This window comes from Gymnoscopelus microlampas (genome assembly GCF_963454915.1).
Source record: "Gymnoscopelus microlampas genome assembly, chromosome: 14".
Taxonomy (NCBI): domain Eukaryota; kingdom Metazoa; phylum Chordata; class Actinopteri; order Myctophiformes; family Myctophidae; genus Gymnoscopelus; species Gymnoscopelus microlampas.
The window spans coordinates 37,935,745-37,952,617 of record NC_139951.1 but is presented as its reverse complement, the minus strand read 5'-3'; the positions used below and the strand labels follow the sequence as shown (position 1 = coordinate 37,952,617).

Genomic DNA, 16,873 nt, shown 5'->3' with positions numbered 1-16,873 from the left:
AAAACATATAACTAGTTTATTGCATAATTAGTTTAGTTAACTTGAAACGGGTGACCATTTCAGAGGGTTTTAATAGAGTCACAAACAAAATATTGGATTTCACAATTATCTAATTGTATCTCTGCAATTTGGACAATTCCAGTGGATTTCTAGGCCCCCAAAACATAGGGTAAGACACAAAAAGTACTTGTCTAGGATAAATAATGAAGGAGTTAGGTTATTTTAAAGATTTTTTGGCCATCTTGGACGCCATCTTGAAAATAACACCTTTCCAGTGCTCAAACTTTGGTAAACTTTGAGTATGTTATTAAGGACACCTAATACTGCAAGAAACAGTTGAAAAACGTTTTGTTGCAATTAGTTTTGGGTTAGGTGCTTTTTTTTCATAACTGCAGCCGCCTAACAGCCTATTTTTGGTATTACAAAAACAAATTGACAATTTTTGTATACATTTCTGGGGATATAATGACATGCCCAAAATGGGGACGCGAGAGTGCAAAGTGCTTAACACTCACAGATATTGTCACGTATGAGTGTACTGTCCTTTCCTCTCAGAATGACTTTACTTCCCTGCTTTGAGAGGCTGGCTGGCTCCCTGGCTGCTGCTACCAGCCGGCTTGGCGGCGGTCGCTCCACTGTTCCTATTGCACAGATCCCTGATTTCCACCAGGCCTTCCTCCAGGGCCTTGACGAACACGGCCGAGCACGTCTCCGTGCTCTCCCGGAAGCTGGACACGCAGAAGAGGATGTGGTCCGCCTGCGGGTTGTAGCACGCCCCGTAGCCGTTGGTCACCACGGGGCCGTAGCAGCAGAACATCTCCACCGAGGTGGGGACCTGGAGAGGGTGCGGGCAGAAGCCACGGGAGTCATTAATAATAGTAATAATAATAATAATAATGTTTATTGTCCCCAAGGGGAAAATTGTCTTCACAAGGTCTGTTCGTTAAGACAACAAAAACAACATAACATAACAACAAAAAACAACCTATCACAAAGACAAAGACATGAGGTCCCCACTGTACACAGAAAACCCTCCTATGGACGGGGCAGTTGGTTTAATGCCGCGAGGGGACAAAACTCCTGCTAAAACGACTTTAAGGTTCTGTATCTCCGACCAGATGGCATGAGGTCAAAGTACTGATACAGGGGATGATCAGTGTCATTTGTTATTGAAAGTGCTAAGCGTGTGATGGCCTTATTGTTTATATCAGCAAGTGTGGGTATGGGAAGTCCGATGATTTTGGAGGCAATACGGGTGATACTGTAAAGTTTGTTTCTGTTAGGCATGAACAGTATGGTAAAAAAAACACGGGTTTCAGTTCGATTGGCCTGTCTAGGACTCTTCTAAATCAGGATTGGCATCGGACCCAGAAATCTGGCATCGGTCGGGCTCTATTTTCAGCTCTATCGTGGCAAGGACCGGATATATCATTTTTTTAGTATGTTTTTTTTCCTTTCTGGCAGGTCTTGCTTGGCGAATGGAAAGTAATTTGAATGTCCTGTCCAGCAATGAAAATCGAATGCACTGCCCCTTATTTAATTAAATCATATTTTAATACTACAAATGACTGTTGCCATAGAATACATTGGAGATGAATGGACCAGAGCTCACTTGGCTGGTAGAGAGAATGAACTGGTTACTGGCCAGATACTGTATGTATGGAATACTGTGTTGTTGACCACGGCCCATTAAGCTCCCCCATTAAGCATTTTATGCTTTATTTAGAAGATTGTAGAGAGAAACCAAGGGCAGAGATAGGCAGAGACATGACAGCAATTGGATTCAAACTCGGATCCTCACTTCATAAGCAGCATAATGGTCACTGCCCTAACTGGCTGTGCCACCAAGCACCCCTTAGGCTTGTGTAATGGCATAGAGTTTATTGTTTGAGCGTATTGCTGACGCAAAGGGATTGGCCAGATACAATGTCCTTACAGATAAAGCACAGGAAACCTACTCTGCTCTGCGCCCAGTTGATTTGTAAGACATACTCATAGGTCAAAGCTGCAGTGCTTAAAGTGCATGAACTTGTTCTAGAACTTGTTCCGTCAGCGTTTTCGTCAGCGGAAAACGTGAAAGACAGTTGAATTAGAGTTGATTGCACAATTTAAACACTGTGCATGACACAGCTTGATGTACAAGCGACGCCCCGTGGACATGACACTAGTATGTTGGAGGGACTTACCCCCAATCCAACCCTTGATGCTGATTGCCAAGCGGGGAGGCATTGGCTCCCATTTATAGTCTCCCAGTCTCAGGGTGGACACTCTAACCACAAGCCCATAAATTGGCTATATTGTGTGAGTGGTACGTGTGCTTCTTTAATTTGCTAGTGTTTTGTCCATTTGCAGTGCATTTCTGAAATGCTTATGTGTTGTCAAATTGATGCATTTTAAATTATTTTTGTTGGGCTCTCTAAGCCACCATAGCCTTTAGATAGAATGAAGCTCACATAATTTACCTAAGAATGGTCCTTATTTAATGGCATGACATTTTAACACAATAAGATTGTGCCGTAATAAACTGAATGAATAGACCACAGCTTACTTGACTGGTAGAGAGGATGAATTGGTTGCTGGCCACATACGTCTCATCACAAAATATATCTGGTTTCTCCATTTTGAATTCCTTGGCGATCTCCCGAAGCCCAAGTAGATGATTGTCAATCGCCATCCCTGTAATAGCCTGAAAAAACAAAGGAAAATTGTTTTATTTTCTAAAGACACTCTTCTTTCTACTGAAGCAATGGAAATTAAGGATGTTGGGCAATAACCCTGCTATCCTTGAAGCCAAAGATGTCCATGCATTTGCATTCCTTGCTCCTAGCATTCTGGCTTAGCAAATAGAAAAAGCGTTCATTGTTAATACTTACTGCGATCGTGAAACTTGTCTGGGCATTGATTGCATCCCACAGTTTTTTCATTTTTTCTGAATCCTGCAATAGGGAGTGAGAAACAATTAACCACATAAGCCTTATCTGCAAGTCTCAATGGCACGCGTTGCAAGAAACTTTTCACATTGTACATGAAGAGGCAGTCCCTATCCCCAACGGTATTCCCACCCCCAACTTATCTGATTGTGTCACCTCATCCCTGACCCCCAAAGCACTCACAATCATACGTGACCCAGACCACCAGCACTTTACCCTCCTTCCTTCTGGTCATATGGTATAGACTAAACATGTGCAGAAAGGCCTCTTTTAGCAAGGGCTTCTTTCCCACAGCCACACAAGCTCTAAATAAGTAACCAGTCTGATGTGTAGAGTGTCAATCCATGATTTTGTCTCTCTTGTGTGACCCTGTAATGAAGTGTCTCTGTAAATCCAGTAGTTTGTATAATTGTCTTATGTGTGTGTATGCACCTACTGTGGAAAATCACATCTTCCTTGAGGACAAATAAACGATCGGTCTGTCTGTCTGTCTGTCTGCCTGTCTGTCTGTGACAGTCTGTCTATGGGCATGCCGTTTGCAGATGCTTTATCTTTAGCTGAGAGTTCATCAGTTTTTGGAGAGGGGTGGTTAGCATTGACTTTGTCTTGAGGGGAGGAGACCGGTGGCACCTGTTCCGTTCTGTTTAAGCAGACAATGATGAACAGTGATATATGCGAGCGGTCCAGTAATTGGGGGACTTAAGTGTGAAAAATGACTCACGGTGAGAGTGGCTTTCTCATCTGTCATCGCCTTCACAAAGGCCAGGGCCTCGGGGGTGGCAGAGCGGATGTTGTCCACCCGCCCCTGCTGGAAACGCCGGATGGAGGCGCTCTCGTACGTGGACACAAGCCTTCTATTGCACCTGAGCACACATAACAAATCATTTCCAGTGGCATTTCTCTCCTGGATGAGCGATGTAAAAACTTGAAATTGGCAGTGGCACCAGTGGCATTTTAACCACTTAAAATCGATATATACTTCGTTGACCGGCATTCCCCAGGGGTTTATGCTTGTTCCCTTCCTTTTTCCCCTCTACACCACATGTACAATTTCAAAGCACAGCCCCAGGCCGTGCGAGGTTTGGTGAGAACATTAGGGGGGAAAGAAGGAGGAACAATTTACTGACGGGGAACTTTTAACGTACACAGTGTTCATTCCGTTTGTACGGACAGTCTGCAGAGGCTGTGAAGACCGTACCTGTAGAACGCAAGTTGGAGGGCAACTTGCATGTACGCGTCTGGACTCATCTTCTGCTTTTTGATGAATTCTTTTCCATAGACTTTGAATTTGTGTACATCCATATCAAGATTTCTCACCAGCCTGGAGGAAGAAAAGATGTTAATTGTCTCTGTAAAGACTTTGGTTAGTGTATGTTTTTTCCACTGGTGTCTGCAGAGACACATCATGCTATGTAGCAGTGTTAATTTTGTTGATGACATTTTTTTGTTGACACATTTTTTTCACTGACGAAAACAAAATAAAAACTACGCTATGATGACTAAAACTAAGACTAAATATATTGACAAATAAAAACTAGACTAAAATGTTAGGGAGGGAGGGATGGACTAGTGGAAAAGAGATCCAGTAGAACTAAAAGACAAGTCATTTTATGTTTGGTTGCGCTCTGAAAATAGCAGATCTACAAGCTCACAGCTGTGACGCGTTGTGAGCTTGTAGATTGGCTATTTTCAGCATGTAACTAAGTGTAAAATCAGGCATTACGGTGCCATCAAGGCCTGCCAAAATACATTACTGTCGCCAAAATCAACTGTAGATTTAGTCGACTAAAATCTTATGATTCATTTAGTCGACTAAAATTAGTATAAAACAAAAAGATTCAGATGACTAAAGTATGACTAAAACTAAATTATTTTATTCATAAGACTATGACTAAACAAAATCAAAATTTGCTGTGAAAATTAACACTGCTATGTAGTGGTTGTAACATGTTATTCCTGCCTCTGGAGTCTGTCGGCGGAGGCTGCCAGCAACCCTTGGATGTGGGGGTTACACTTCCAGCGCAGTCTTCGTGGCGGAGTAAGCTCTGTCATACTTGATGACCTCGCCATCTTAGAGGGGCTCCCTGTCCTGTTTTTTATGATAATAAACAACATACAGAAGTAATTGTTATAGAGTTGACATTTTCAACTGCTGTAACCCCTCTACCCTCCCATACCCCTTGGTGTTACATTAAGTAACACCAAGGGGTGTCACTTCACTATACTGAAGTTACCCGAAGTTTATTGGAAAAAAAAGTGCTCTCTGCTCTCACTGCTCCACCAATTTGGCATCAATGGTCCTATTTCAGAGCGCTCTGGTTTTGACATCACAGTGTGTTCTGATATTAGTTAAGGGGGCAACTGTCCCATCACATCTACCTTTATTTAATGTTAGCCCCTGGCATGTTAGGTGAGCCAATCACATGTAATATATCTCCAAAGTAATAGTGCATCGCAGTTGCGGCCACTTCCGGGTTCCACTGCAAAATACTCAATGCATTTTTCCCATTTACTTTTCCAAAAATAATTATATCAATTCATTTAAGCCTAGAATCAAGCCATCCAGGATCCTGGTGAATCATGACCATAAAACGTTTGATTCTGTGATTTATTTTATTTTATATTTAATTATATGATATACTATATTTAATAAATACCCTTTGTTTTGCCGTTTTCACTTTTTTTTTCTCCACAGAATCAAACGTTTTATGGTCATGATTCACCAGGATCCTGGATGGCTTGATTCTAGGCTTAAATTAATTGATATAAATATTTTTGGAAAAGTCAATGGGAAAAATGCATTGAGTATTTTGCAGTGGCACCAGGAAGTGGGCGGGAACTGCGATGCCCTATTGGTTGAAACAGGTTAGATGGTTAGAAGGACATGGTCGCTGTCCATGGTGCTGAACTCAGGTTGTGTGTGTGCATGCGCTGCCTTGCACTATTGTGCTGTGCAAACAGGTGTGGATTCTAGGGTTATTTTGTTTTGCATCGTTTGTCCATTTTAACTAATCTACATTACAAATCAAAATGTCTAAATAGCATTTAATTAACTCGGCCTGCTTACGTGTTTTGCGATGATGTCTCAAATGGTAGTAAGGCTTGTAACCTTGTGTGTTTGTTTGTCGTAAAGTGAAGTAATCTTCATCGGTTACTTAGCACCATGATACAACAGTATAGTGTTGTGTTTTTCTGAACCTGTCTTGTCCACGAACAGGACTGTACATAGCGGCTGGGGGTTACGGGCGGGGTTGGGGGATGGCAATGGCGATTTCACTTACACACATAGAGGGGCCACAATTTCTACAAATGTCACTGTTTATTGCAGATAAATATTTTCTCCACCAAATTAGGTACAAATGATCTTGTGACTCATGTGACAATGACCATCAAACAGGGTTTTGATATTCCATACTGTTTTCCTGTAATGTATATGTCTTGAATGTAACATCCAATCAACCCCGAAGTGCTTGTTGAGGGGCATAATAGATCGCACCTCCAAGTGTTTTGTTATAGAACATCAACTGCCTCTTTAATTCAGCTGTCCCTGAGTTTACAGTAACATCTGGAGTGTTTGTTTAACACCATTAGATTAACCATCTGGATTTAGCTGTGTGTGACCCTTAAATAATAGTGCTATGGCTATTAACTCAGAGAGTGTACAAATGGAACCAAATGGGACTTTACAGTGTATTTGTCTTAACTGTCTGGTACATAATATACAACTATTGTGTTTGACATACTGTAGGTTGTGCTTACATGTACTTCATCAGATATTCTGAACACTGGACCAGCACTATTCCCTCGAACGCCGAATGCTCGCACACCACTCCACATATCCCATCCATTCCTACGACAAACTGAGAGAAGGCATCGGGTCATGTGATGGAACAAGGCCTCATACCGGTTATACCAGGTGTCTTCAACGTTTTTCAGGCCAAGTACCCCCTAGCTGAGAGAGAGATGGAGAAAATAGCCTATCTACAAGCGCAAGGCGTTGTGAGCTTGTAGATCTGCTATTTTTGGCTAAAGTTCGTCTCAGAATAGGAATGCTAAGGTTCAAGTGGTTAATGTAAAAAAAAATCCTATCACCAAATATTTGGCGGCTCCCCTGTCATAACTCTGAGGACCCCCTAGGGGTCCAGGACCCCCTGTTGAAGACCCCTGGGTTATACCGTTGCATTATGTATGGATTGTTGTCACTGACGTGGCCCTACAATAGTACCTGCATTGGCTTGTCATACCAGCGGTTAGCCCCGTTCTTCTCACGGCCCCCTCCATGGAGCATCAGCAGGGCCCGGTTGGTGTCGTTGGGCTCCGTCCCGCTAGGTTCATCAAGACATACCACACACAGACAGTTCTCTATCAGCGCCAGAGACTCCTTGTTGATTGGATCTGCATAGATGAAGGAGACTTGTTTAGCTCACTTAACAATCCTTTAATCCTGTCATCCCTATTTTGGACATGACATTATAGGCGAATATTTTTTCACCATGCAACACCATTGTATAAGTATACCACTTCAGTGGTCAAATTTCAGCCTATAGGTCCATGCTCACTGGGAGCGTGACGAGTAAACGCTCTGAAAATGTGTCGGCGAATATTTAACATCATAGTATTCATGAAGTTGATGCCTCATTCATAGTTGATTATTTTATTTGTGGTGAAAAATCGACCTTGTTCTGGATGAAAATCATGTTGCTTTATCACCACATAATATTTGTGTTTTGTGTGAATGTACTCATGACACATGCACCGATTCTGAAACAGGAAGGGGTCATTCATGGAGTCACTGAAACCAGTAGGATTCATCCTCTGGGGGAACATGAATGCACTCATAAAGTTTCATTGCATTCTGCTCTTTCCATTTCAAAACATATTGTGTGTAAGAGGGATTTTGGCCTAAATGTGGTGCTAGAAGAAATGCCATGGATTCACTAAAATCTGAAGGATTCATCTTCTAGGCAGGGAGCATGCAGGTGCAACAAGAATTCCAAAGCTATTCAGCAAGTAGTTTTAGAGATATCGTGTCTGGGACCAAAGTTATGGACAGACTGGTGGGGCTAAATATAGTTTATCCTACTGTATATATTTTTTTTACATCTTGCAATTGAGTGGTATAAATAATGGGTTGTTTGAGGTCGGACCTTTCATGAGGACGTCTCTGGCTTGTGCCCATTCAGTTCTGCCATCGGCAGTCAGGAGACCGAAAGGAGGAAGTCTTTCCTCAGCGCTGTCTGCCATTTTCACAATTTTCTCCAGTTGGGACAAGACATCCATCTCATTGAGAGCCCTATTCTTCGTGGCCACGTCCAATACAAAGAACTAAGGAGGAAAGCGGATTACAATAAATATTTTAACCGTTACACAATCATTAAATCATGTGTCACTTGGAAGATACCACATAGACAATGTCCAGCTGTGTCCTTGTTTGTTAATTAGCTCCCTCGTGCCTTTAGATACGTGTTAATTGCCACATTAGCACACTGGTTTGCGGCACACTAGCCTAGATATGTCAGCCATTGGCTAGATATCAATGGTGAACTAAAACTTGGCTCTCCTGTTCTGATCAATTAAACATGATGACTCCAGGGGGCTCTCAGAAAAAGTGACAGATTAACCACTTGATATAGCGCTGTGTGTTGTCTAACCTCAATGTGTCGTCATGGCATCAGGCGCAAACAAATCAGTCAGCTCCACGAAGCTCCATATACTGATGACACCAGGGATCTCCAAAGGGACAAGGACTAACAGATACAGAGATCTCAATATATGGGCATATCTGTCGTATCTGCGTGTGCGACGTAGGTGTCCAAACTCTAGATGTGAGGGCCACATATCGGCCCGAACTCTAGATGTGAGGGCTGTGCGGCCCGAACCTGTAGTTTACATAAACAAGTCCGCCAGTGCCATCTTTCATTTTTGTCCACCATAATGGGTTCCAACTAGAATATTTATAGTTTCACTTAATGACTGTCCTTAGCCTCCACACCCTATACTTTGCTGACCGGAGTGCCCCATGGGTCTTTACTAGGCCTCCTCCCTCTCTATGCTAAATCTCTTCATAGAAAACAGCCAATGTACAAGTTCACTGCGCACACTGTTGTGAGGCATTGTGGGCTTGTATATCGTCTATTTTCGCCAAATGTTCGCCCCCAGAAACGGGACGCTTGGGGTCATGTGGTTAATAACTAATGATAATGTCTCAAAACCTGCGTTATCAAGCCAGAAAGATATGATGCCCAGAAAGGGCAATAGAGAATTCACCTTAATTCACCTTCTAAGGAAACTAAATAATTTGTTCATCCTTTATAATTTTTATCAATCTCTTATTGAGAGTCATCTCCAACTTTCTCGTATCTGCTGGTTTGACAGCCTCTTGGTAAAACATAGAAAGAGCCTGAACAACATCGTCAAGATCTGTAAGATAACAGAGTCAACATCCAAACAATGTGCTCTTTGGTGCAAGGGTGACAAAATGAATAGCAAAAAAACTAAAAGGCGACCAAGGCACTCTTGTGGAAATTATTAAAAAGCCTTTATTATGAATTGGCTACTGCATGGCATCGACTCTTTATGAAGCCTTTTGCCGCAACTCGTCTGTGTTTATAACCTTGCCGTGCTGTAGTCAATGTATAATGAGGGCATATTCATATTTTTCACAAGAGTGCCTTGGTTGCCCCTTTTCTTCTTTTTTTTCCTTTTTTGCATTGTTATGATCTGTTCTAAGATTATCGGATTGAAAGAAAGAGACCTTCAAGGTTTCTTTATTTTTATATCCTGTGTACAGACACATAAGAGTAACAAGATCTGATTTCAACTTCTGACTCGACCTGACCTGAGTTCCCAAACATCCTTTGGAAAACAAGCCTTTTGGCTCCTCCAGGACATGTTTTGGCAGGTGAATTTCCTCTGTCGCCATCAGGGAGTCCTTGTTTACCCATTTGTAAAACCAACTGCCATTCTAAATCATTCATCCCCTCTGCAATCACTTTTAAATGCTTTATTGTTGTTGTTTCTTTACATTTATATTTATATATTTGCATCATTTTACCGTGCTACTTTAACATGTTTGAGATCATTATTCCACATTAGCTCCTTGGGGTACTTGTTTGTATGTATGTTGTATGTTCCTGTGTGTCTCTGTTATAAAACAGCTCGAGACAAATTGCCCCTAGTGGGATTAATCAAGTTGATTGAACTGAATTGAATCGAGGGCTGACTTTGAATACCAACCCTGCAGGCTGCAGATGAAACTGAACATAATTTGTTCTAAGTGTGCCTTTATGGACCAGCCATTCTATATGAATACGTTCCCCGGGGATCAGTGAGCTGACCTGGTTCTTGCGTGCCACAATAATGTGTTCTGGTTCAGAGGCTTGGTTCACCCGGACGTTGAGAATATCCCTCCTTAGGTCTGGATAGCGGTAGCAGGTGAAGAGGCGCTCGTACTGCTCCATGCACATGGGTGTCCCAGCTAGCTGCCCCCGTGCGTAGTCCACCGGTAACTCCCCCCTTGTGGTAGACAAGTTAAAGGTACAATCCATAACCTTTTTTTCTGTCTGAATAAAATGTAATTTTGACCTATCTGTATGGTAGAGTATGTTAACCCATTAAGAAGACCTGAGGCCGGTCATTTTCATGTCATGGACCCCCAAAATTATATGTGTTTGGTCGCTGAACCCCATCTCAAAATATTTTGTTCTAGGGACCAGGGAGTTAAAAATGTTTGCTTTAACAAATCTATATATTCAAAGATTTGCACACATTTTCAAGAGTTTTCAAAAATAACAGATCTACAAGCTCATAGTGCGGCACAAAGGGACGCGCTATGAGCTTGTATATCTGCTATTTTTGAATAGCCAAAGTATAAAGAACTATGCTATATACAGTATATATAACACAAATCTAAAATGACACAGATGCTTTCCCGGTTTTAATAACCTTTTTTTATTTTAACCTATCTGTATGGTAGAGTATGTTAATACAATATAACTAACACAACTGTGGTCGTTGTACTACCTGCTCTTCTATTGAGAAATGGTGAATAGAAGTTCTGGTGGTGAATTGCACCTTGGTGCATCCGGCTTTGTCGGGCGTCTATGCGAACAGAACACAAGTGGCACGTGTATTACATCTCTGTGCATGATGAACTTACGCATCAATGAGAGCCTTGTATTCCAACACTCCTATGACGAGGTGAGCAGCAAATCTGAAATGATTGAAAAAGACAAGGAGAGGAGAAGTCACATTGTTACAACACTTGAACACTACAGACTCCTTTTGTATATGAATTTACTCAATTCAAATGTAAACTATTGATTGACACGTTCTCTTCTTGGAGTGGAGCAGTGGTAATCACAGAGGCACAGTGGGAAATTACAAGGATGAAAGGAGCGAGCTGTTCTGTGTGCATATGACTAAAGTACTGTGTGTGTGTGTGTGTGTGTGTGTGCGTGTGCGTGTGTGTGCATGTGTGTGTGCGTTTATGAGCGTGCGCAAGGGGTGCTTGTGTAGGTAGGAAAAAAACAAAGTGTCCTGTCAGATCTCGTGTTGTGTGTCATTTGTCTCGCAGTTATTACGTTCAAACCCCGGATCAAAGCAAAGGATGGGGCCTCGCCGCAGCCACGCCCCCTAAACGAGGCCTGACTAGCAGTCTCAGCGGAGAGCTTGGTCCTGTCACTCTCAATCTAATAAGTGGCTCTGTCAGTATATTTACCAGCTGCTCAGGGTGCTCTGGAAATATTCACTTAGTGCGCCGTGAGCTGACAAAACCTAATGGCGAGTTACAGGCACAGACTGGCTGCAGTAGTAGTGTCTGGCGGGCCGCGGCTCATTTAATAACAGGCAGAGATTTAAGCCAATGCTGTACATGACGTTGACAGTCACTGATACGCTGCATGTTTGCAAATAATCTGATCTTAATCTGGGTCCATGCTTCCCCAAAGGAGCATAAAGCTCTCAGCAGCTACAGAATTTATAGGATATATATAGGCAGCGTGCTTGTGCATATTTGTATTGAATTTAGACATTTAGATGGTGTCGAAGGTCACGTCTCACCTAGACACAGGATCTGACACGAAATTTGACCTGATGGTCAAGATTCAATTTATCCCCTGAGCAAGCAGGCAGGCTCTATTAGCTCAATGGTAAACATGTCAACACTTGCACAGGAAACCGGGTTCAAATCCGGGATGCAGCGGTAACTCGATCATGTAGCCCAGCTCCTTATCCAGTCATATCAAAACTTGACTACTGTAACCTCCTTACTGGCCTCTCCGCATGTGCACTTAAGCCTCTCCAAATGATCCAGAATGCCACAGCACGCTTGGTCTTCAACCAGCCAAAGTTTTCACATGTCTCCCCCCTTCTCCGCTCCCTCCATTGGCTCCCAGTTACTGTCCACACAGCGTACAAAACACTGATGTTGGCCTACAAAGCAACCAAAGGTATGGCACCCCCATATCCCCAAAGCCTGATCTAACCCTACAGCCCCTCCCGCTCACTCAGATCAGCTAACACAGGGAAGCTGCCAGAACCTTCCCTAAAACATTCCGGAACAACGCCCCACACGTCCAAGACCCTTCTCCCTTCTGGCTACCAAGCTGTGGAATGAACTCCCCATTGCAATTAGAACTGCAGACTCACTCCCATCTTCCGCCGTAATCTGAAGACTCATCTCTTCAGACTCCACCTTATGCCGCAGCACTTGCCCTAGCCTCGACGGCCTTGCAGGCTTATGCAAAGGCTAAAATGTAATTAAGATGTTATGTAGACGGATGCCAGGTTGTTGACCTGGCACAAATTACTGTTTTTATTTTGGATATTCTACTGTTAGACTGATGATAGGTTCTTGGTTTATCTATGATCCTAGATTACTATTTCTATGCATATTATGTATAACCTTGTGTTGTCCTTGCTTATTGTAAATCGCTCTGGATTAAGAGCGTCTGCTAAATGCCTAAATTGTAATAGAAGAGGAAAGTTACATAGTGAAAGTTACATCCTCTAACCCTGGGTTAGAGGATGGTGTATGCACATAGTTTTGACCTGGAATCAGCAGCTTTTAGGCCTGTAACGTGTGACGTTTGGTGGATGCTTTTCTCCAGACCCACGTATTACAGTATAGTGTGAGTAGTGAGTGTGTAGGGCTACGTGTTTAGCCTGAGTGGCTCCAGAAGCCCCTCTCTACCTATGGAGTTGCTACTGTAACTCATTCTAATTAGATTCTGGAAAATGGCCTCCTCCTTATAGCATCCTCATTAGAGTCTCTGGTGCATGGTAGGTAGAGAAACCATCAGTCTCGCGAAACTCATAAGCAGAGGTGGGTAGAGTATAGCCAAAACCTGTACTCAAGTAAAAGTATTGTTACTTTAAAATAACGATGACTCTGAATTGATTGAATGATTGCTGAATTAAGTAAAAGTACCCATCCAAATAATTACTTGACTAAGAGTAAAAATAAAAGTCTACTCAAGTGACAAGTTACTTCATGTAATCTGATTTATTGTTTAAATAATCTGGATGAAGGCCCCATACACTTCACCCATTAAAGCGAGAGGGTGAGTTGCAGCAGTATACTTTACAGGGTATTGATTGATTGATTGATTGATTGATTGATTGAATACTTAATTAACACATTGACTGCCAGGAATTAATTAATCAATTCATCCGTCACCGCCAGCGTTTTCACTAATCTTCCGAGACCCACAAAATTATTTTTTCAAAGAAGATGTAAACAACAGATGTCTGGGGGGAGGATGAGGGTCTCTTCTATCATCTGGAAAATAAAAATTGTAACCGTGATCTTGCGTTCTTTAGTTATCGGCAGTTGAATATGGCTTGTTTTCACCAAAACCGCAATCTTGGAAAATAATTTATTTTTAATCTGATTTTAGATCACGTGATTTCTGGGTGTATTCTTCTTCGGGGGTCCCAGGATCAGTCACATGGCAGTCAATGTGTTAACAGTTTGTACAGCAAGTACAATTACGCAAGCAATGCTAAAAGGATAATACAAAAAAAGCCTTGATGGCTTGTTTCTATTGTGGTCCTACAGTGGTCCTATATACCGAATGCAGGACACATACCTGATTGCGTCCTTCTCGGCTCTGAAGGTTTGTTTCGGAAAAACCATGACAGGACTGGAGTTGACTGGCAGCGCCAGTCTGTTGTTCAAATACATATCCTCAAGCCAGTAGTCATACACCTGAGACAGACAGGGGGAATACACAGTATGATAAGCAGTACGCCCTAACTTATACTATGTCTTAACAACAAATAGTGGGAAATAGCCGATCTACAGGCTCGCACCGCTTCGCATCCTGACATATTTTGAGCTTGAAGATCTGCTATTTTTCTATTTTTGGACAATTTCCTTTTGTACAATTTTATGTACATTTTTGCCTAAAGGGACGGCAGGTTGAAAGTTTGTTGAATGGGTTTTAGTGTGTGGTGGCTTTGTTTAACTTTTTGGGATTCAACTTCTGTCTTTGAGAGATGAGACCCGCTGTACGGGCGATGGGGTGAAAAGTCATTACAGTGTATTGTGGCGTGGCGAAAAGGGTGGTGGGTGAGAGTTGATGGGAGCGTGGGAGAGTGATGGATATCGGTGTAGCTGTAGGAACCGTGGACTGACTGATCACCCCAAGGAATGGCGATAGAATGATGCAACAAACCTCAAGGACGAGGCTCCAATTGATCTGTTTTTTATGGCATGGCTCTGAAAGAGAGTGTAAGCCGTCAGTGAGAGGGTCTGTCTGTGTGTCTGTCTGGAGCTAATCGCGGAAACCGCTGGACCGATCAAGGCCAACGGAATCCCACAAGAGTCAAGCCATCTATAAGGAAGTGAATGGCGGTCGAATCAGGCTGAAACCCATGCCGTAATATGGAGTACACGTCATAGACGACTGGTGTCATAGACTGGCCTCATGAAGTCAGAGATCCACATGAAGCCACACGTTTATTGCACCCAGTCTTGTTTTATAATGTTTAGAAACGGATCTCATCATACGCATTAAAAATGTCCCATAGCCAAACAATATACCTCTGTGACACCGTTGCGTTGTGTTGTGATATGAGCATAATCTATTCTATGTCTGTGTTACGATGGTACCTAATATACTGTATATGTGCAGTGTTGGCTTAATGCAAGGACTTTAGGTGCTGCAGCACTGGGCACCAACGTTGGGGGGGGGTGGGGGGGCCATACGGCAGAGCAAAAGTGAAAGAAGAGAAGACTCTACTATTGTCAAAAGGCCGGCGAAATATTGAAACAAAGGCTGCTGAAGAACAGGTAAAACAGTGAAACGCGTCGGCAGCACCCGCTGGTGAAGCGACAAAACAGTCCTTGGGGTTACCAGAACAGGTTGTAGCACTGGGCACCACGAAGGGTTAATCCAGCCCTGTATATGTGAGTGGTAACTGATTTTGAATGGGATGAAGCATGTACACTGTACACTGCAAAATCCTGAGTGTTAATTGTAAACATGGACCCATGTAGGGATTTTGCAGTGTAGAATCTGAAGAGGATTGGGTTAAATGTTTTCGTATGATACACACATGCCTCTCTATGGCGGCTCCATCATGTCTGTCTGTCCTCATTTAACATCTGCTGAGGTACGTCTGTCTCTGGCAGACTTCACCACAGATAGTTAACCACATGAACCCTATAGTGTCCCTATTCTCGGGGGTGAACATCTGGTAAAAATAGCAGATCTACAAGAAAGTAGGTGAAGTTTGTAAACAGTTCCTAATTTTGCTGGGTCCAGGGACCCCCAGGGGTCCTTGAGGGTATTCCAGGGAGTCCCTGGACCCCACTTTGAGAATCACTGAACTAGGTTTATAGGGTTTAAGTGGTTACACCAGTTTTACATCCACTAAGATTTGTCATTCTTCACCACCTATAACCGTAAGGCCTCAGCTTGACCAGGCCTGCAGTTCATATCAGTTACAAACACTATAAAGGGACACTCTAGTGTAGTGGTTAGCACCTATGCCTTTCAAGCAGAAGGACGTGGGGTTCAAACCCAGTCTGGGATCGACGTCAGCAAGGGTATGCATTTGCAAAGGGTTTCTAACACCAAATAAAATGGGCTTCGATCAAAGTTAAGTCTCCTGCAGCCGGCGTGTGTGAAGCTTGTCCTGGACAGGCGTCTCTGGATGCACGCACTCTAAAGGGACACTAAATATACACACTCACATGCACTAACGTCACATGCACTAATGAAGAGTCCCAGGTCTTTTGTTACACAAAGTGGCCTCGAATTCCTGTTTTCCCTTGTACCATGTTGTAATTTTAAGCAAACTCTTTTTTAAATATTTGTTTGTGTTGTGGACTTTTTCCACATTGCTCTGAATCCACTTGAAAAAGACTAAATTAATGTCCCAATTTGTATGGTGCCATCGACTGTTTAATGCTACAATCCTAAATTACACATTGGTCTGAATCCACTTGAAAAAGACTAAATTAATATTTAATTTAAAGTAATATTATATTATATTTGAACCAATCTGTATGATAGATTTGCTTAATACAATATATCTAGCACATGTGCAGTGTGGTTGGAGGTGGTCTGGTCTCCGTACTCTTCCATTGAGAAATATAGTCTCTGGTGTCGGTATAGGACAAGCAGTACTGCTCTTTAGTGCGATCTCCCCATGCCAAGTGGAGATCGCCCTCTTGCATGAGTGTTAGAAATTGGTTTCTCAGGCGGGAGGCTAGGGTACGAATCCGGGGAAAGACATCGTAGCTGTCAGGTGGAAACCTTGTATGTCCAAAACCGTTCATTTTGTATTATCATTTTTAAAACATTACAAAATAGAGAAAATAGCCGATCCCCAAGCTCACGACATGTTGTGAGCTTTTAGATCTGCTACTTTTGTGTGACACTCTTGTATGACAAAGTAGGGCATTAATTCACAAGCAATTGAAATACGATGTT

The 16,873-nt window shown here is 42.6% G+C and overlaps 1 protein-coding gene across 1 annotated transcript in view; it reads right to left on the bottom strand.

Annotated features, from left to right (window-relative positions):
• Positions 1-562: 562 nt before the first annotated feature.
• The window catches only part of chatb (choline O-acetyltransferase b), a gene marked incomplete at both ends in the record, with an annotated part of 26,206 nt that continues 9,895 nt past the window's right edge, over positions 563-16,873 (bottom strand). Inside the window, 12 exons of the mRNA XM_084078832.1 lie at positions 563-835; positions 2,549-2,686; positions 2,874-2,936; positions 3,652-3,793; positions 4,129-4,251; positions 4,891-5,019; positions 6,690-6,790; positions 7,156-7,325; positions 8,078-8,255; positions 10,268-10,445; positions 11,089-11,142; positions 14,021-14,139. Coding sequence (XP_083934958.1) covers positions 563-835; positions 2,549-2,686; positions 2,874-2,936; positions 3,652-3,793; positions 4,129-4,251; positions 4,891-5,019; positions 6,690-6,790; positions 7,156-7,325; positions 8,078-8,255; positions 10,268-10,445; positions 11,089-11,142; positions 14,021-14,139 — 1,668 coding nt within the window. The remainder of the gene's footprint in view (positions 836-2,548; positions 2,687-2,873; positions 2,937-3,651; positions 3,794-4,128; positions 4,252-4,890; positions 5,020-6,689; positions 6,791-7,155; positions 7,326-8,077; positions 8,256-10,267; positions 10,446-11,088; positions 11,143-14,020; positions 14,140-16,873) is intronic.